The sequence below is a fragment of the Rattus norvegicus genome, chromosome 9, assembly GCF_036323735.1.
Source record: "Rattus norvegicus strain BN/NHsdMcwi chromosome 9, GRCr8, whole genome shotgun sequence".
NCBI classification, from domain to species: Eukaryota; Metazoa; Chordata; class Mammalia; order Rodentia; family Muridae; genus Rattus; species Rattus norvegicus.
In genome coordinates this window covers 111765171-111785964 of record NC_086027.1, presented here as the reverse complement: position 1 = coordinate 111785964, position 20794 = coordinate 111765171, and the positions used below count along the sequence as shown (strand labels likewise).

The window sequence follows — 20794 nt, the reverse complement described above, 5'->3', positions numbered from 1 at the left end:
CACAAAGTCTGGCAGAGTGCACACAGCCTGTGACAGGATCAAGCCAAGCAGGTTCCGGCATAGAGGGTGGAGATGCTGACACGAGCTCCACCCCTAACCAAGAAGCTATCTGCAACTGACAGCCACTTGTAAAGGGAAAATTAGTCTTCTCCAATAGAGTCTCAGTGTATAGATCACCACACCTCAGGGCAGGCCCATACCCGGGAGTAGTTGGCCAACACAGCACAAGCTCAATGGTATTTTGTAAAACTTTGATCTTACTTGCTTTGTTTGGGTTAGGCTTGAGACTCCTTAAGGCACTCCCTCTTGGAACTAGCCACCCTGAAGAGGACTGGGTAAACACTGGCAAATGATTGCCCCCAACTTAACCCTGAGCCACAGACAGCTGCAATTTCCAGCCACAGGAGCAAGTCTGCCAAGACATTTGGGCCTGCCAAGCTTGTTCCCAATCTCTGCCCTAAGTGGAAACTGGCCAGCAATTCTCCAGAACCCTGAGAGGCATGATACGTTGTATTCACCATGATACAGTGGAGATGACTTTTGTTTTCTTGTTGTTTTTAAGGAAACAGATTGCTAAGTCGTGACTATTTGTCATAGTTCCTACAATAGGTAATAGAGTTTCCTGGAGAATGAGGAATGTTGGGAGAACAGTCTTTGAGTAGATGCCACCAGCAGGTAGTAAATTATGACCATAAGGAACTGAAGACAAAAGAGCTAGAAGACTACAGTCACTCAAGGAGAGCATAAAAGGCAGCTAAGGGCCAGAAAGTGGAAGGAGATAGAGCGACTAAGGACCACGGTGATGGGAGGAGCCAGAGGTCAGGGAGAAGGAAACATAGAGGACTCTCTACATTCACAAAGTACTAGAAATGAAAGAGGTGAAGTCAAAGTAAATTATGAGGTCATAACACAGAATAAAAGAGAATATGATTACGTAGCACACTGGGATCCAAAAGGAAAGCACACATGTGGAAAACCAAAGGATGGCAAATGAGAATGGGGGAGGTGTCAAGAAGGGGTCATCCAACCAGCAAGGGCAAGGGCAATATGGCGCCTCCCCCCTCCTTTTAAAAAGAAACGGGAGGATCGGGAGGAAAGAGAAAAGGGGCTAAGAGGGTAAGAGGTATGAGAGGATTATTTGTCAATAAATGCCTTACTCAAAATTAAAACAACTTTCAGGTAAATCTGTAATGGTAGTTTAAATAAATTTATCTCAAACTAAAATCATTTGCCATGGTTCGAATGTCCTTGTATAAAGTAAGTAAACAACGCTGAAGTCCTGAAGATCTGCCTGGGCAATCAGGGCTTCTCCCTCATGAATGGACTGACTAGTATCAGAGGAATGGATTCATTATTAGAAAGCAGTTTCTGATAAAAAGATGCATTGGACACCACAACCACTCGTGACTCCACCTTCCACCATGGGGTGACTGACTCAGCAGGATGGAAAGACTGACTCAGCAGGATGGGATGACTCAGCAGGACAGGATGACTCAGCACAAGGCCGTCCTAAGGCCCAGCAACTCTGCCTTGGACTTTCCAACCTCCACAGCATGAACTATTTAAATATATGGTTATTAAAATTCAGCCAGTCTAGTTTTCTGTTGCAACATCATAAATGAAGTAAAACAAAGCATTTACTTGAAATTTTTCCATCCTCTGGTTCATGAAGTTATTATTACATGACTTCGATTCTTAGTGGTATTTCAGAAAATCTACCTTTCTATAGAAAGCTTTCTAAAGCTGCCTTTACAAATGGTCACACTGTTTGACGAGGAGGTTAATTCCTGTTTTCCCTGAATCGATGACTTCGAGTCACCTGCCTTACACGCACACTAGTGTGGTTGGAGATGCCAAACTTTCTATTAGGGGGCTTTACAGTTGGTTTCTTAGAAAATAGAGTGTAGGGGAAAGAGAAAGAAAAAAATCTTCCTGAATTCCATCATTCCTTGGGACAATTTATTCAAGTTCCTACATTGTAATTCTTATGTATTTGCTGTCTGTTACAAAATCTATGGATCCCAGCACTAATCAGTTCACAAAGTCTTGGGAATTAACAGTTACGCACAGCAGGTTACTGATGTCACTGAAGTAAATTATGTTAGGTCACAGTGACAATTAACAACACCAACAACACGATCGATTCATTTGCATGCATTATTTAAATTCACACAAGAACTCTTCTTCCTTCCTTTGCATTATCTACTCTCTAAAGACTCTAGAATGTATTTCCTAATGGGCCACATACTATTAATACTGCATGTAACAAACTGGTTACCTGTACCAAACTGTATATAGTAAGAATAGTATTTCACCCTCGGGGCGTCATCTCCCCCACTGTGGATGTTTGTTTTATTTACATGAATAGTTTGGTATGTCCAAGAACATTCTAGAAGATTTACAAAGAATACAAAAGACTCTCAGTAACCCAATTCTAGCACTTTCCGTTTAAAGACTCAGAATGACCATTTAACTCTTAAGGCCAGCAAAGTCAAACTGTCGAGTCCTACCCTAAAGGCCACTGGCATTCTTAGTTCTCTTGGCAATTTTACTAGGATATTAATAACTAAGGTAATTTGTAGATACCAAGTAAAAACCAAATTTTAAAGAAACAAGAAAAAACCGTAGGTGTGGTCATGATGTTCTCACATACAGAGACAGGAACGGAACATGACAATGGAATTACAGACATGGTCACAGCGACCTGTGGAAGGACATACGTATTCTTCTATGAAGAGAAACCACGGACGAAAACATTGCCTAAATAGGAGCTGGTGAGAGCATCTTTTAGCAGAGCCTTAAAAATCCCACTGTGCTAATACGTGAGTGGAACCCTGCCTCCTTCACTGGAACAACTGTGCATCTAGGTTTCTCCCTCGGATCCGCTGAGACACTAGCCTGCCTCAACCCAGCACAACATGTAACCAAAGAGAGGTGCAAGGACCTGTCACAGTCAGCCGTGGAAGTGCTTAGGATCCGTAGGGCCAGCAAAGCCAAAGACCCTCCCAGGTCAAAACGGAAATAGGAAAAAAGCTACTATGACTATTCCCAAAGCCAAGGGGGCTTACCATTGTATGGTAATTAAGAAGCAGACAGCTAGCCTCAGAGGCATTCAGGCATTATTTCTTTAAAAACAAAGAAAATATTTCATAATTGATGTTTCTTCCCATGCCATTATCCAGTAAAATATTTAATAACCTTAGCGGAGTTTCTAAGCATACATGTAACCAAAAAACCCCAATTTCTTGTTCTAAGGTCTGAGCTGGGTAAGGTTCATGAGGCAGTTGGACACCGTGGGCTTGGTGAGAGCTTCGTCACAGCCTCAACCTCACTGGCACCGTGAACTGTCTTCAATGGTGCTGCACTTATTTTCCATAACTTTAGTAAATCACACTCAAGCTAAAAATCATAAATTGCCTTTAAAATTGTTTTTACTCTTCACTGTGTAAGAGCTAACAATAAGCTTTTCAGTGAAAAATTAAAATTAAGTTATATTATAAGGAGTTATATTATTCGTGCCTAGGTTCATGGGCAGTAACTGTGTACACTCACTCACTAAACACGGAAGCCTGGGAGAGCGCCAATGCAAACAGCTATGCTTCTTTAGAAGTCGGAGGCAGCCACCCATTATCCTGGCTTTTGTTTAATAAACAGCTTGACTGTAAGCTTCCGTGTCCACCAACAGAGCTGTGGCCTGACCAGCACCGTGGCAGTCATCCTACGAAAATATAAGAGAAGGAACTGTGGCCTCCCACTAATTAAACTCCTTCTTTAGAATAATTCGCATCTGGGATTAAGGAAAATCAAGTTACTTCATGAAAGGTTACTGCAGAAACCTGACAACGGTACCAGAAAGACAAGGAAATGCTTAGGTCATGAGCTATACATTGCCTATCACTTGACTCCCGTTTATAAAAACGTTACAATCATAAATGCAGAAATCACTGTGCCAATTTGGTTCTGAGCATGGGATATGACATTCGTGGAAGAAAAATATAATTGATTAATAACTGATTTAATGAAAAGCTTCCTTAAAGTATGTGTTGCACAGAGGTTAAGCACAAAGACAAAATGGCGCGGGAAGTGATAAGGAAGTATAAGGAATCACAGTTACCTCGGCTCCTGTGCACTCAGTTGTATTATATTTTTTTTGGGCAGAGAATCTTGTGAACTTTGCTTCGTGTCCTGTTTTTAAAAAAAAAAGCATAGTGTTTTTAAATTTTACTTTTTAAAACTAATCATCAAAATTAGCTACCCAATGCTATCTGGCAAAAATTTTAAAAAGGGCACAACAGAGGTCAAATAATTCTCTTTCAAAGTACATGAAGCATGCTAAAAGTCAAAGCAGATAATCTAATGTGGTGAGAGAGAGAGAGAGAGAGAGAGAGAGAGAGACAGAGACAGAGAGAGACAGGGAGTGAGAGACAGAGACAGAGAGAGACAGGGAGTGAGAGACAGAGACAGAGAGAGACAGGGAGTGAGAGACAGAGATAGAGAGACAGGGAATGAGAGACAGTGAGAGACAGAGAGAGACAGAGACAGAGAGAGACAGGGAGTGAGAGACAGAGATAGAGAGAGACAGGGAGTGAGAGACAGAGATAGAGAGACAGGGAGTGAGAGACAGAGAGACAGAGAGAGACAGGGAATGAGAGACAGAGACAGAGAGACAGAGACAGAGAGAGACAGGGAGTGAGAGACAGAGATAGAGAGAGACAGGGAGTGAGAGACAGAGATAGAGAGACAGGAAGTGAGAGACAGAGAGAGACAGAGAGAGACAGGGAATGAGAGACAGAGACAGAGAGACAGAGACAGAGAGACAGAGAGAGACCGGGAGTGAGAGACAGAGATAGAGAGAGACAGGGAGTGAGAGACAGAGATAGAGAGACAGGGAGTGAGAGACAGAGAGAGACAGAGAGAGAGAAATGAGAGACAGAGAGACAGAGAGAGAGAAATGAGAGACAGTGAGAGACAGAGAGAGACAGAGAGAGAGAAATGAGAGACAGTGAGAGACAGAGAGAGACCGGGAGTGAGAGACAGAGACAGAGAGAGACAGGGAGTGAGAGACAGAGATAGAGAGACAGGGAGTGAGAGACAGAGAGAGACAGAAAGAGAGAAATGAGAGACAGTGAGAGACAGAGAGAGACAGAGACAGAGAGAGACAGGGAGTGAGAGACAGAGATAGAGAGACAGGGAGTGAGAGACAGAGAGACAGAGAGAGACAGGGAATGAGAGACAGAGAGACAGAGACAGAGAGAGAGACAGGGAGTGAGAGAGACCGGGAGTGAGAGACAGAGACAGAGACAGACAGGGAGTGAGAGACAGAGAGTGAGAAAGACAGAGAGTGAGAAAGAGACAGAGAGAGAGAATATCAGATTCAAGCACATCATGCGTTACTGGGTTCGAGCCCACAGTGGCACAATGAGCTGCTCCACTTTGTAACCAAATAACTCTGTGTGCTAGAGACCATCTCCAGAAAGCTTTGCACTCCATATCTCACAGCCTTAGGAAATACACATTCACTTCTCCTGTGTTTTCACTTTAAAATGAAAATTTGTAATCATGACTTGATTACAAGCATCCATCTGAGAAAAGTGAAGCCGCATCTCTGACTCCAAATGTGTAATTTCAAATTGCACATAAAATTCCAAATCCCAACATTCATAAAGACACTAATGACAACTGAGTTACAATCTTAGATATCCAAGGTGTCAGGAGGCCGCGTAGAGGGTGCTGATCAGCCTCCTGCATGCACTTCCTGCATTGAGGAACGGCACGTCCCTTTCTGTGCAATTCCTGCTCTATTAGCTCTACTGCTCGCAAGAGCACAAGCCAAGGCAGGTACTACCTCCTACGTTACAGAAAAATGAAAAGGAACTGGAAAAACCGTCAGTGGTTCTCAACTTGTGGGTCACGACCCTTTTGGGCCAACCCCTTTTATAGAAGTTGCGCAAGATCATTGGAAAATGCAGATATTTACATTATGATTCATGACAGTAGCAAAATTATACTCCTGTCGCAGCAATGAAAATTAATTTTATGGCTGGGGGTCAACACAGTGTGAGGGTATTAAAGGGTCGCAGCATCAGGAAGGCTGAGAACCGCCCGCTCTCCCGATTTTAATCTCTGCTTCATCATTGCCCAATGTCTCAGCGCTGCCCACCGAGCGCAATGGACCTATCCTTCCACCAGAAGGACCATTAAAATCAGTTTTAGCCAAAGCAGATCAGGGGCTTAACAAAATTCAAATATCAAGAGCTTTCCAATTAAAGGCTTCAGGGTAACCGATCCTAGCACCCAGAAGCTTCACGAGATGCTCTAAAGCCCATCTATTTTACCTGCTCTGAAATAAATTCAGAGATTTGGGCAGAACGAATTACGTACAGAAATCAGATGCAAACACACTTCTAGGAAAGAGATGGTTGGATATGCAGACAACTTGTATAGAGTGATAGATAACAAACTCTTAACCAATGGAGAAAACAGTTCTTATACTTTAGTATTCCCTTAATGGAACTTCTCGTCTCTTTTTTTGATCCAAGAAGAAAATTGTATGGTGTTTACGACTGCAGACGGAATCAACTAACCATCTCTAAGAAGGCTTTGGAAGGATCTGACTGGTACAGCTTTTTGTCCTTTAAAATGAGAAGAAATGCAGAATCTCCGATTATCTTCTCCAGAGAATTTAATGACTGAAAGAGTCTGTAAAGAAAAGAATGGTATTTGATAACTCAAAGATTTGCATATATTTGTATTTATAAGACAATGGACAAGCCACCAACATTTTCATCTCACGGTCACAAGGCTAAAGGCATAAAGATCCTCTAACGAGCCAGCTCTGTGTTCCCCTTGACTAACTTACTGAAGGTGCTTACCGTTCTTACAAACATCATGCCAACTAACAAATTCCACAGTGACCGCTCTCAACGCTACCAAGGAACATGCTCAAAATGATGATTTACGTCTTCACCCCAGGAAAAAACCTGAGTGTTAACAGAACAGCAGAAGGAAATATGCTATTAACTCTATGTTATCAAGGCCGTTTCTCTAAGAATGAGCAGGGACGCCTGGGTGTTTCCATGTCACGTTCTTGTTCTCGACAATTACAGAGAAAAGTTTTCACACGGACGTGATGGGACGGGCTTCATCCTTGTAGCTTTCCCTGAGCACTGGCGTTAATAACGACTCATTTCATTTTCTGCCCCGGGGAACAAAAACAAAGCTGGGAAGCCACCGATTCCCAGCTCTGCAGCAGCCCCCAGTGGGAAGAGACTTGGAGCAAATTCTCTATAATCTACCAAACCCATGCTTGTATAAGGCTTTATGGACCAAGCATCCTTAAACCAACACTTGCGTAGAAATCTGCAAATCAACTTCGTCAAGCACGTCATTTACTGATCAGAATTGACCTATGATGCTTCTATCATTCTCTGCAATACAGGATGCCACCTGAAACAGTTTTGTGGCACGTAACAATAGAAGCGAAAACATCTACAAAAGAAGCTGGACCTGGTTATGATCTCAGCATGCAGGAGGCTCAATCAGTAAGAACACCAGACAGGAAGTAATACTGAGTTCCTGCCTGCACCACGGAGTGAGACTCTGTCTCACAACAAACAAAAATCTCTCAACAAATTAGAAAAAAACAAAACAACAACAAAAACTGACAACCTCTTTTTGTAGAATGCAAAACCTTAAAGTGTACGGGATCAATATTATTAGTTAAATAAATTTACATAGTAAATCTACAACATTAATAGCAAAAATCTTACGGGCTCTAGTTCATGCCATTATCCGGATACATTTCTCAGCATGGACGTGTTTGTCCATAGTAATAAGTGTTCTCGACGGAGTAAAGGCCAGACAACTGAAGGAAAACACCCCTGCAGCCCACGCCTGTTTCTATTATGCCCACATAGTTATCTTTATCAGACAGCTGAACCTGCAGAGTACGAGTCACGCTCTGCAACAGCTTAAGCCATACGTGATCACAGCATATTAAACAGGCCTGGCTCGCACAGTGTCCTAATGAGATGAGACGTAAACTAGAGTGGTGCGTTCCCCAAACAGCTCCTCGGGATGTTTAAAGCTGCTCTGTTTAAAACAGAGTCAAAAGAAGCACAGTAAACACGTTCAGGAAAGGTGGGGCAGAACAGAATTGTTAATGTTTAGGTCTCTCCTCAATGCGAGGCTAACAATGCCTCCAGCATCCTAACATGAATTCTTCACGTTGACGCAGAGCAGGGTTTAGAGAGCAAGCACTCCCAAACCACAGCTTTTCCGTTCATGGTCATGCCTGCTGTTTAAACAGCTGGTACCCTGCCTGTCAGTCAACAGGTTTGTCTGTCCATTCGGCCCCTCCCGCTCACCCACCATCTTCCTTCCTCTCCCTACTGCACCTACAACGTGGGGAGAACCGGAAGACTTAAATCTTTATGTCACCGACTCCGTGACCCATGATCTACCTACACGTGGATCTAAACACCTGTCATCCGGTCCCAGCCTATGTCACTCCTTTTCATGTCATAATTAAAAGTAACCTTAAATATGTCAGGAAGCATTCTTTATCTAGGTTAAAGAGCCTGATCTACAGACTGATTCCAGGATAGACAGACAGAGCTACACAGAGAAACCTGTCTCACTGGGGGATGGAGATGGGGGAGAGACAGACAGACAGACAGACAGACAGACAGACAGACAGATAGGTAAACATTCAGGCTACTGTTAAGAGCAGTTCTCAGACTCAGCCCAGGAGAAAGAGGAAGAAGCTGGAAGGGCCTGGCTTCCCTCCAGCACTGTGGAGTTGACATACTGACTGGCTGATCTACAGACTTCAAAATATGACATGGAAATAAACAGGGCAGGATTAATTCGGTTTGGAGTTGCTCTTGGCAGCCATCAATCCCTCACTCACACAATTGTTCAGAGGGACACGCTTGCCAACATCTGAATGAGTGGCAGTCCCCAGCAGAGTGTGAGAGAGCACCAGTACTAGCAGCCTCTTTGTCTCTCATTCTCTAACACATGTTTTGAAATTTCCTTCTTAAAAGTGTCTGTGCTAATGACTTGATAATTGTTTACGACTTTTCTGTGGAAGTGCGAAGCACTGGCAGAGTAAATTTACAAATGTCAAGTACAATTTGAAAATTACTGTGTCTTTCTGCCACCTCTAACACGCAGTTCTGCACAGGCCTGGCATTAAGCTAAAAGCATCAGAAACCACACTGGGTACTTAGGGACTGGCCTCCTTCAAAGGTCATGAGACAGAACGTAGATGGATAATTCAATGTCCTAAGGCACGTACACTTGCTATGGGCAGCCAGATAGAGCAGGAAAGGGGTTCCCCACTGCCCTGTGTGTCCAAGACTTTCTTAGAAACTCTCAGTAAGTCCGAGGCAACAGTATTGGATAAGGACAGGTAGACTCTGTCCTTCCTTTCAAATGCTTTCTATGAGAGAAGCAGACACAGCATGGCCAGTGATTGACAGTTGAACCTCTGTGCAGAGTACACTGAGGAAACCTGACCAGATATTCAAGATAAGATCTTACATATACTTTTTGACTGAAGTCAACAGTGAGGCTTTAAGAATATGTTTTCCTTGAAAACTAGTGAAAAATATTATAACTAAAAACCAGTGCTTAGCACAATGGGTCATGCCAATCGGAAACCAATTATTTAGTATTGATTTGACATGCTCTTCACCCCTTTCACTATAAGAGTAGTTACAAAAGTCTTAAATGTGCATAGTATATGTCTGGTAATTTTAAAATACTACAAAGTATAGCATCTTTAATGCATTTCCTTTTAGCACAGAGGATTAAACAATAAGGTCACTCGCATGGTGTACAAATTCTCCTCCACTGGATCCCATATGCCGACACAACAATGGAGCCATAAGAAACTCTAGATGAGACAAGAGTCTAAACACAGCAAGACAGCAGGTAGAACTCTGTGGCCAATGTGAAACTCTTCCTGAGTAGATCCTCATGCCCGCTCCCCAAACCGCATAAGGACAGAGATCTCAGCCAGGACAGTCTGCCTGTCATTACGGGCAGCACTAATGACAAGGGTATCAGCCTTCCCAAGCTGCAGTGTCCACACAGTCTCTGAGGCTTCAGTGAGACTCTTTATGAATGACTCTAGAAACAACTGAGTACCTGCTTCCTTAGCTGCCTGAGGACCTCTCAATGCCCCACCCCCACTCTCACTTCTGACAGCTTTCCTCCCCACGCAGCTGGCTCACTGCAGTCCTTGCTGGTTAGCCTTTCATCTGGCTTTCCTACCAGTGTCCCTCTAAGACGTTCAAGAGTCCAGGACAACGGGGTGTAAAAGGAGACAGGATTAAGCTGCTGTACAGTGCAATGGTTCTCGGTTACCTGCCCTGATTATAGGTGACAGATTAAACGTAGAGTTTCTGATAAAGGAGATAACCTCAACTGCCACACTGTAGTCAGGAGAAAGCAGGACTGGCTTTAAGATAATGCTTAACATCTGGAGAGGAGGACAAAGACTGAAGCTACGACAACACTTCCCACAGCTCTCGGAAGTTGGTACTGTCTGGCTACAGCAATGCATAGGATAAATACCACATGGTATGTGCTCTACTATACACTAGCAGCTTCCTCTCCAGACACGCACGCACACACGCGCCCATATACACACATTGAAAACATTTTACTTGAACCTGTGTTTCTACAGTTGTATTACCTGGTACCATAGTCCACGACCACCCAGTCTTTCGCGGTTCCCGTGATGGCATCATGATGCTGAAACAGTCCCAAGTTCCTTCTGGCTTCTGTCAGTGTTGTATAATGAGGTGATGAAAGAAATTTATTTATCTTGTATTTCTGAGCTTGTTTCAAGGCCAAATGGTAAAGAATTTCAGCAGTCCTAAGTGCATAAAAGAGTCATTAATTTTATTCTCTGAAACAAACATTTAACTTACAATCACGGATGCTTTTGTTGTTGTTTTTATTTTTGAGACAGGGTCTTACTTTGTGGACCAGGCTGGCCTTGAACATACAGAGATCTACCTGTCTCTCTCTCTGCCCACCCCCATCACTCCACATTGGAGCTCGATTAAACACACGCACTACCATACGTGGCTCACTGATGATTTTTAAATGTACTTGGAAAAAAAAAACAAATACATAATTTCAGTGAAAAATTTTTATATAGAAAATATCTTTATATAGAAAATGATAACATTTTCTATAAAATCAACACGGTACCTATGTAATGTATTTAAGTTCTCAATCACCAAAGACTACTGTGTTTACAGTGAAACTGGAGACATCAGTATCCTGAACAAATGCCAGAGCCTGTTGGCAGGAAGGCAGGTTTCTCTGTACTGAAGGAAGACAGTGAGAACAATGAAAGCAGGTGGAGTGCGACTGGGCCTGGTGCTAGCTTTGGAAACCTCACAGCGCAGTGACACACCTCCTTGAATAGGCCACACCTCCTAATCCTTCCCAAACAGTTCCACCAACTGAGGGCCAAGCATTCAAACTGATGAACCTAGGTGGGCTTCCGACTCCTGCATTGGCCTCGTGGGTGCTGGCATGAACCACAGTGTCTGGCTTTTTTGTATGCTTTAAAGACAAGGATGGCTTTGGAACAAAAACGTGAGCTTATTTTCAGGAGATCATGCTTCAAAACAGGTTTCTTTCAAAATGTTCAAAGGCAACATGGACCAAAAGGTGAAGGAGGTTCTGCATCATAAACATACTAGAGAAATGGAGGGAGGCACCTTAAAATTGTATTGATACGGGGTTGGGGATTTAGCTCAGTGGTAGAGCGCTTGCCTAGCAAGCGGAAGGCCCTGGGTTCGGTCCCCAGCTCCGAAAAAAAGAAAAAAGAAAAAAAATTGTATTGATACTTAGGAAAAAGGAGGTATTAGAAGTGTTTTCATAAAAAGTCATGAGTTTTCTAAATAAGAAAAAATAAGAAATAAATAAAATAAGGAAAAGATAGAAGCTAACCCCCCCTTCAAACTTCTTGTCTAGACTCATGCCATGGAAAGGAGGGGGAAGGTCATAGTTAAATGTATGCCCACTCACATCCATGGCCAACTTCCCTGCTTTTGAAAACAGTGATACATTGTAGCACTGGTTCTCAGTCTTCCTAACACTGCTACCTTCTAATACAGTTTCTCATGCTGTGGTGGCCCAACCATAACATTATTCCATTCCTTCCTAACTGTGATTCTGCTACATTAGCTATAATGTAACTATCCTATATATACTATATCTGTTATGCAACTACTGTGGGAGTTGAGACCCACTACACTACAGGAATATCTCAAAATATTCCTCTGACGATTTTTGAAATGATTTTTCCGTGCGTGCGTGTGCGTGTGTGTGTGTATGTGTGTGTGTGTTATCTCAAACATGTTGAACAGTTGCTACACCAATGTTACCCTACCAGACTTTCTTCCTTATACCCCTCTATCTACACTTTGCAAATGAGAGAATAATAAATACCACCAGACAATACATTTGTTTTACATGAAGTAATTGTCAGAAACTTAAAACTATTATATACTCTCTACTTCATCTTGATATAAAGTATAATGTAAAAATAAATTCCTAGTCGTATATTTCATCGTGTTGAATATATTCACAACTCTTTGTCGTTAAAAAATAATTAACACTCAAAACTCACTAGTTCATTGGTATAAATCATTAAACTATATATCATTTATTCTACTTTATCATAAAAATTTACAATAATTAACATCACTTCATGAAAAATTCTTTAATATATATAAACATTTTAAATATACTCTTCTCTCACATCTGAGATATTTTCTTAAAGAAATTTATGTTTCCTTTTAAAAACTATCTTTCTAAAATGTATTCACAAACACTGATACATGAGAGAGGAGGGGTAAGATCTAACTTGGTCAGAATATCCAGACTCGGCTTGAAAACCCTGGAGCAATGCCATGAGTGGTTCAGAACACGATCTGCTCTTCCAAGGGGCCCTGGGTTCCGTTCCTGGTCCCAGTTTCCAGCACCCACACAGCAGCTCACAACCATCTGAAACTCCAGTTCCAAAGCACCCGATACCTTTTCCTGGCTTCTACAGGTATCATGGCTACATCAGTGTGCATCTGTACATACATGCAAGCAAAACACACATACATAAAGTGAAAACAAATCTTTGAAAAACAATCATCTTGAAAATAAATTCCCCTACTGGGTCAGAGGTAAAAGGAAAGACTTGGGCATCTCAGGATAGCTCACGTCTCAGAACGTCTGACTTGGTTTCTTTAGAAACTGTTTCCAAACATGCCGTGTGTGTCTAGGCATGTGGATGATACGTAGACTCCAGTTCTCGGCCACACCAGCCACATTTCTGGTGTTCAAATGTAAAAGCTTCCATGGTGGGCATTGCAGACAAAGCTCTCTGTCAGTGACTGGAAGTCGTATTATCATTCTCTTTATGCTACTGGGCGTCCTTCTGGCATTTCTACAGAATTAATTCATCCAATCACCTGCTTGATCGTCAATTCTCAACTCTTTCCAATTCTTCTAAGAAGAAAAGACTTAGCTATAGAAAGGTACTTAAATGAAATCAGAACTGAGCGGGAGCTCTGAAGTTCTCCCACATAGGAAATACATGCGTTTTAGAGGATGCACCGGGAAGCCCACTTGCAGCTGCTCAGAGGGTCTGTGTGCCCCTTTGCCTCGGCCTGCTGGATTACCTGCCTGCAGATATGCAAGTACCATCTAGTCCATACACAGGGCAGAAACAACACAGGGAAAGTAATCAGAAAAACACGGGGTGAAAATTGAAGGAAATACAGCTCAATGGATTGCTTTTTCCCCAGAACCAAAAAAAAAAAAAAAAAGTATGATCATTTGTTTACACTATAGAGAAATATTCTGATGGCATTAAAACTCAAATACACGTGACTTTATTAAAACGGTGTGGCGACATAGCAGAAGAAACAAACAGAATGATCTGAAGGAAGGTCTCATACCTTAAACGAGATTCCATTATCCTGTCCATTCGTTTGTAGAAAGGTCTGGATGTGAAGTAGCCACTCCAGTAATGGTCGTCTCGGTCAGCGTAGGTGAAGAAGTCTCCACTCAGGGCGGGGAACACAGACTGGCCACCCTTCTTCTCAGCTGCCACAGACTTCTCCAATGCATCGAAATAATCTGACAAAGTTCCAAACTGGATCTAGGAAATACAGACGTGCGTTAGTTATTCACTAATAATTAATTAATACTTTATATTATTAATCCATGCATGGGACATAAAGACCCTGCAGATGGCAAAGACAAGGAGGAGAGTTGACAGGACTTCGCACCCAGTACTCATAAAAAACGTACAACTCAAGGTTAGTGGATATAAGCTTATACTACAAGGGCCAATGGCATAACTGCACACACACACACAGAGAAAAATGTCAAATTCATGATGCCCAAAAGATAACTGTGCTCATCGAGAACCGCAGATGAACACAGCTCTAACAAGAGATAAAAGTTTTGAGGTTTGTTTTTTGTTCTTGTTTTGCAGGTTGTTTGTTTATTTGTTTGTTTGTTTGTTTGTTTGTAGGAATTAAAAAGTTTACATAGACATATGTGATCCCGGCCTCACTCACTCTATTCCAGAGACGCTTGTGGACCGAAACCCGAAAAGCACTGACTAACCCAGGGGAATGAGGCAGTATCCTGTACGACCACGTTCTCGGAAGTGCCATTTACAATAGCCACGGTAGTGAACCTGTCTGGAGGTCCATCAGTAATTAAATGGAAAAGAGTATGTGGCACATACACACAATGGATTATCACTGAGTGAAGAGGGGGGAGGGGGAGGGAGGGGGAGGGGCAAAACAGCCAGTAACAGCATTATACAGGATACAGTCAGGTGGGTGGGCCTGGAGATCATCCAGATAAATGAAATCGTTCCCACTCAGAGAGTCAGAAAACCAAGTAGGATGTCTTCTCCCATATGTGGGCTCTAAAGGGAAAAGGAACTAGAAAGGGGACTATGGAGGAGTAGAAAGAGATTCATCCGAGGAGGAAGAAGCAGCGGTCACTGTGGAAAGCATTAGCATCGTACCTGACACGAGTGGAAGCATCAGAGAAATGCATTATGGGATACAGTTCACACACAGACTAAAAGAAAAGACACAATAGCAACCGACTTTCTAATTTCTAGGGAAATGGAAAGGAAGCCACCGTGCCTACTACTGTGGTTTCCTTCTGCAGTCCCCAAAGGCTCATGGGTGAACACTGGGCTCTGATTTGGTGGCTCATGGGAAGTGATGGATGCTTGAGTGGGTGGGACTTATGTAGAGGAAGCAGCCCATTGGCTGTTCTTCAAAGCAGACAGGGACCCTGGTGCTTTCCTCCTTCTCTCTGCTGCCTGGCTGCCACGAGGGTCAGCAACCCTTCACTGTGAGCTCCCACCACGAGGGTCAGCTCCCTCCACTGTGCCCTCCTACCACAAGGTCAGCTCCCTCCACTGTGCCCTCCCACCACAAGGTCAGCACCCTCCACTGGGCCCTCCCACCATGAGGGTCAGCTCCCTCCACTGGGCCCTCCCACCACAAGGTCAGCACCCTCCACTGGGCCCTCCCACCATGAGGGTCAGCTCCCTCCACTGGGCCCTCCCACCGTGAGGGGAGGTTCTAATGATAGCCAAAATCCACCCAACATGTTCAAACAGTTCTATTTATATTAGAAAAGACGGAAAACAAGCTCAATACCAAACAAGTTTCGAGATGTTTAGAGTAGGTTACCAGCAGTGAATGGAGAGACGATACACAGGATAGTGAAAGAACGAGAAGTCTCGTTGATGGAGGTGAGGACCACACGTATCCATGGCTGTAAGGACAATTACTTAAGGGAATCTGCTGGTGTGGTAAGGAGGCAGTGGTACTGCCTGCCTCCGAGGAATGCAAGAGGTTATGCCAACAATGTCACACTTTATATACAATGTCATGGTCACTTCACCACAAGCTGAACAGGGACAGTGACAGTCGTGCCAAAGTGAATGGGAAAAGCCGGAGAAGCCCCAGTCCCACACAGAGAACTACAGGCGGTCAAGGAACACTGAGAGGGGACAAGCAGTCTTCCATGACCAATCCCGAATGGTCGGCCCTGAAAACATGCATACGATTAATGCTGCACAGACTGAGAATATATGTGTACACACTTGTGTGTATGTACCAACCATTAACTGAAAAAGAGGTCCTGAATTCGAAAGAGAGCAAACAAGAGTATATAGAAGGGTTTGAAGGAAGAAAAAGGGGGAAAGGATGCAGCCACAATCTCAAAAATAAAATAATTTTTTGAAGATGAATAAGGAGGGTGGTTTGAGCCTCGAACATAACAAAAACAGGCAATGGCTTGTGAGCCACAAGGAGCTCAGGAAGGAGAGGTGGGAGTGAGAGTTATGCGTGCGTGCAGGCTATCCCAAGAAGTTGCTTTGGGTGCACGATGATGACGCTTAAAAATTCTCTCCACGCTTACTGTTTGCACAATTTTTTTGTATACAGCATTTCATTGGATTATTTTTAAACTTGTTTCAATGAGTATAAAAGAAATGGGAAAGTGACAAGATTATGACCTAATTCTAATAGGATCAAATAAGACGCATTTAGAGGGCTGAGGAAATGGCTCAGTGGCTAAAGCGCTCGGCACAAAGCACGGGGGCCTGAGTTCAGATCAGCAGTGCTCACGTAAGAAAGGTAGACACGGTGACACGCATAAGCCAGCGCTACCTCGATGGAGACAGGTGGAGCTCCGAGCTCATAGGTCACACTAACCATGTGCGTAACTCCAGGCTCAGGGAGAGACTCTGCCTCAGAGTGAAAGGTAAAAACCAGCAAGGAAGGTACTCAGTGTGAACCTCTGGCCTCCACAGCCATGTACACTGGATGGATGGATGGATGGATGGATGGATGGATGGATGGATGGATGGATGGACGGACGGACGGACAGACGGATGACTGAATGACTGAATGACTGACTGAATGACTGAATGAATGAATGAATGAATGAATGGTGCATTTAAAAGTAAGATACCTTCATGCAACCTTCTTTGATCATGTATGAGCTTCACTTTTGAGGGTACAGGCTTCACACGCTTGACAATTTTTAATTGTAAATATTTGGGATACATTTTTTTAAAAAAATTATTTCATATTGTAGACATTTACTTAATGAACTTAAATTCTTACCACATAAATTAGGATCCATCATGAACTGTTAAAACTTTCTACACAGACAGCACGTCTTTCTGCACATCTTTTGTGTCAGCACGTCTTTCTGCACATCTTTTGTGTGCTGTGGATGGATATGTGACTCCAATAAACATGTTTGATCATGAATTTCTTCATGGAGGGGCTCCAAGATAGATCCAAAGCTAAACTTTAAAAGGCTTTGCTGTCCAAATGCAATACGTGTGTCATTTTTGCAACTTGTCTCAAGTAAGATGTTTTATAAGGCCAAGAAAATTCCATCCTGTTTAGGTTCCTGTTACTAAGCTGCTGCTACTTTTTAAGGTTATAGATAAACCATGGCACCGGTGATTTGCTCCCACAAAAGCTAGAGGAAGCATCTGGAACAAGGGTGGCCCTAACGTCCCGAGAGAGCAGCTATCTCTGCTCTTCAAACAAACAAACAAACAAACAAACAAAACAATAAAACCCAGAAGCAATTATTTTCAAAATCATCCCGCTTAGGAAAAATGAAAGTGCATTCATTCTCTGAACACAAGACTTTTGTCAAACTCATGAAACACTCATGCCTAACAGCCAGTCAGATCAGTAAACCACAGGAGGCAACAGCCGAGAGAAAACAGTAACTTTTCTGTGCTGTAACCAAAGCAGACATCCCTGAAGGAGATGAGCCTTAGTAGATGCACATTTTTCTTTAATCCCATAAAAGGAATGCTTCTCTAGTCTCCACGCACCAAATTTCCTCACACAAGAAGAAAGGATGACTTTTGGAAATGGTACCACAGGGCGTGGTAAATTTATATTTGTGTTGAATATGGGCAGGTTCCAGGGACCCAGGACAGAGACGGTGGATACTGGGGTGGGGTCTCAGTGAGGGAGGGGGGCTCAACTTCAAAGGTGTCCTGAGGGCTCTCTCCTCACCTTCACTTTAAGATGGGGCTGAGAGTTCATGTAACTGAATAACTGCTCATAGTTCCTGTACTGCAGGTCCCACTCTGTGTATTCACTGAACCGAAAATCGTCTCCGAGCGGAGCCAGGAGAACTTTGGTGCGGAAAAGTTTTGACTTTTTCCGGTACTGATCCAGTAGCATCTGAGCCCTGTGAAAGGGAAGGGGAAAATGTAAATAATCCGAAGAGAGAAAAGACGGTACAAGCGTTACCATGCCTTCACCTTGGCATCCTTCATAACCACTGCAAACCGAAGTCCCTCCTGACTTATGGACTATCCTATCTATTTATTTAAAAAGTTACTCAACTAAAAAAAAAAACTATCAGGAAAAGCTGACACGGCAGCTCAGGAAAAAGACAGCTTAGAGACTAAACGTGCATTATGTGAAAAAGTATTATTAATTCCTTTTAATTAGGTAGGGTGAAATTTACAAGGCGGATTTTCTCCATCGCTTATTGTGTGTTTTAAATGGCTACAAATCCTTCCTGTAGGGAAGCCGCATTGTTTTCCAATGGCTGTCCTTTGAAATGTCACAGCCAACTGAGACACCAATGTCCTCCTGGACTCCCCTTCTTCACCACAGCAATTACATACCAGACAGCCCGTGTTTTACAATAACTTCATGTGGGAATACGTGACGTTTCCCAACTACGTATCAATACTAACTGAGCCCTACTTCAATATCCCACTTACTATCAAAAGTCTAATAAATAGTCTGGCAAAATGTGGAAGAAAGAAAGTGTAGAAAATGATTAAAAGGTATAAATCATAACACCAAATATTTCCTGGAGTCCCAAAGGAACAGCCACTCGCTGCACAGCTGCCACCAGCAGCCTGGCCACTGTCACGCTGTCCTGGTCAACGGCTCCTGCTTGGCATCTGATTTGCTATTCTGGTTTCCACCCTCTTGGGCTCTGAACCATGACCCCCGCAAGGCCAGCCAAGCATGCCCAGAACGGTGAACCGATGCCAGAAACTTTGACACCTCAGAGTCAGTGTTCTGGAGGAACTCCTTTTGGGGAACACTGAGTTGGGACACCATTGAGAAAACGGGAAGACAGGCCCACAAAATGAAATTAAATAAGCCGACGAAGCCAGAGCCATTCAGGGTGGAGAGAGTCAAAGCTTACAGAACTCGTGTTTAAATGACAAGAGTGGGTTTTTGCCCAGTATTCCAATCTTCACTTCAAAGATTATCCCAAAGTAAATTCCGATTCCCAATATAAAACTGTGAAAGTACCTTGAAGAATATCGGTAAGAGGTATTTTATGAAAAATAACATTTAATTAAACTTAGAATCCCGTATGGACATTGTGAAATTTATACTCTCTGAAACTGCTTTGCAAATGCAGATTTTTAGCAATAATTTAATGGCTCTAAAGTATCGTCCTAATAATTTCATATAATACATAATTCTTAGGTTTAGTAGCTTGATGAGTAAATAAAACCATAGTGATTTAATATAATGTATGATTCTTAGCTCTCGGAGATTAGCATTTGGTGAGATAGTTAATCTTTATTACCAAGTACTTAAATTCCACATTTTCTAAACATATTTTTAATTATTACTTGTAATTTCAAATGCACATGAAAAATGAAACAGAACTCCCTCCCCCAGTAAAGGGAATTAAAATAAAATATAACGACAGATAAGACATGTACAGATGACTACTCAACTATATTCCTGAGGTAATGATGATGATGATGATGATGATAACAATAATAATTAAAAATGTTGAGCAATAAATAATCCGAAGCATGTCTGTGTGGTTTATACACAGCGAGAAAAGATGGTACAAGCATTACCATGCCTTTACCTTGGCATCCTTCATAACCACTGCAAACTGAAGTCCCTCCTGATTTATGGACTATCTTATCTATTTATTTAAAAAGTTACTCAACTAATACCCATGTAACCTCCCCCTTGCTCTCTCTCAAACCCATACCCTGTGTTTCTTTAATTTTATATATTTTTTCTATAAATACTTAATTTATATATAAAATTATATATATATATATATTCCTAAAAATATACCAGAGAACCCAGAAGCGTTACTTTACTAAACTATTTAAAAGTAACTTTTAAATATACAGACGATAATAATTATTAATTTATTCAAAGGCAGAATTTGGTGTTTCTACATTACAACACAATGTTTCTCGCTTTTAGTGTAGTAACTGAACTTTACAGGAACTAAAACGAGAAACTATGCATAACTTGAAATGGGACGCTTCCTTCAATATTGCATTTTTTTCCTGAAGAAGTGGTCCATCCTTGCGATTTTTATTCAGATGTATTTAAGTATAAGTAATTCTAATTAAAGTGGTCTGTAAGTCAAAAACATCAGAAAGATACAAAAATGTGTATTCACCCGAGCTGTGCAAGTCACCGTTACTGAAATTGCTATTAAGGTAAGAGATAATTATACTCCTCACGGGCTCCATTTTAATAAATGTGTTTTCGCAGTTAAGTTGCTTTTCTTACCACTTCGTATAATGAGGACCAAAAGTCTTATTATCAACAGAAGTATATGAAATCAATCAAACACAGTAGAAAGCTTTTACAGCAAGTGCAAAGGAGACGGTAATAACAGAGCATTGTAAGTTAGCCATTGTACATTGATCCGTCATTGTTCACTTGCCATT

General features: G+C 42.3%; 1 protein-coding gene across 2 annotated transcripts in view; it reads right to left on the bottom strand.

The window, feature by feature from the left end:
- Positions 1–20794, bottom strand: part of Man2a1 (mannosidase, alpha, class 2A, member 1) — a 156345-nt gene that overhangs the window by 69293 nt on the left and 66258 nt on the right. For both annotated transcript variants that reach the window (NM_012979.2, XM_039083037.2), the window contains 5 exons: positions 18120–18297; positions 13986–14188; positions 10706–10888; positions 6585–6699; positions 4115–4185 (listed from right to left, as the gene is read on the bottom strand). In NM_012979.2, the coding sequence (NP_037111.2) occupies positions 4115–4185; positions 6585–6699; positions 10706–10888; positions 13986–14188; positions 18120–18297 (750 nt within the window). The remainder of the gene's footprint in view (positions 1–4114; positions 4186–6584; positions 6700–10705; positions 10889–13985; positions 14189–18119; positions 18298–20794) is intronic.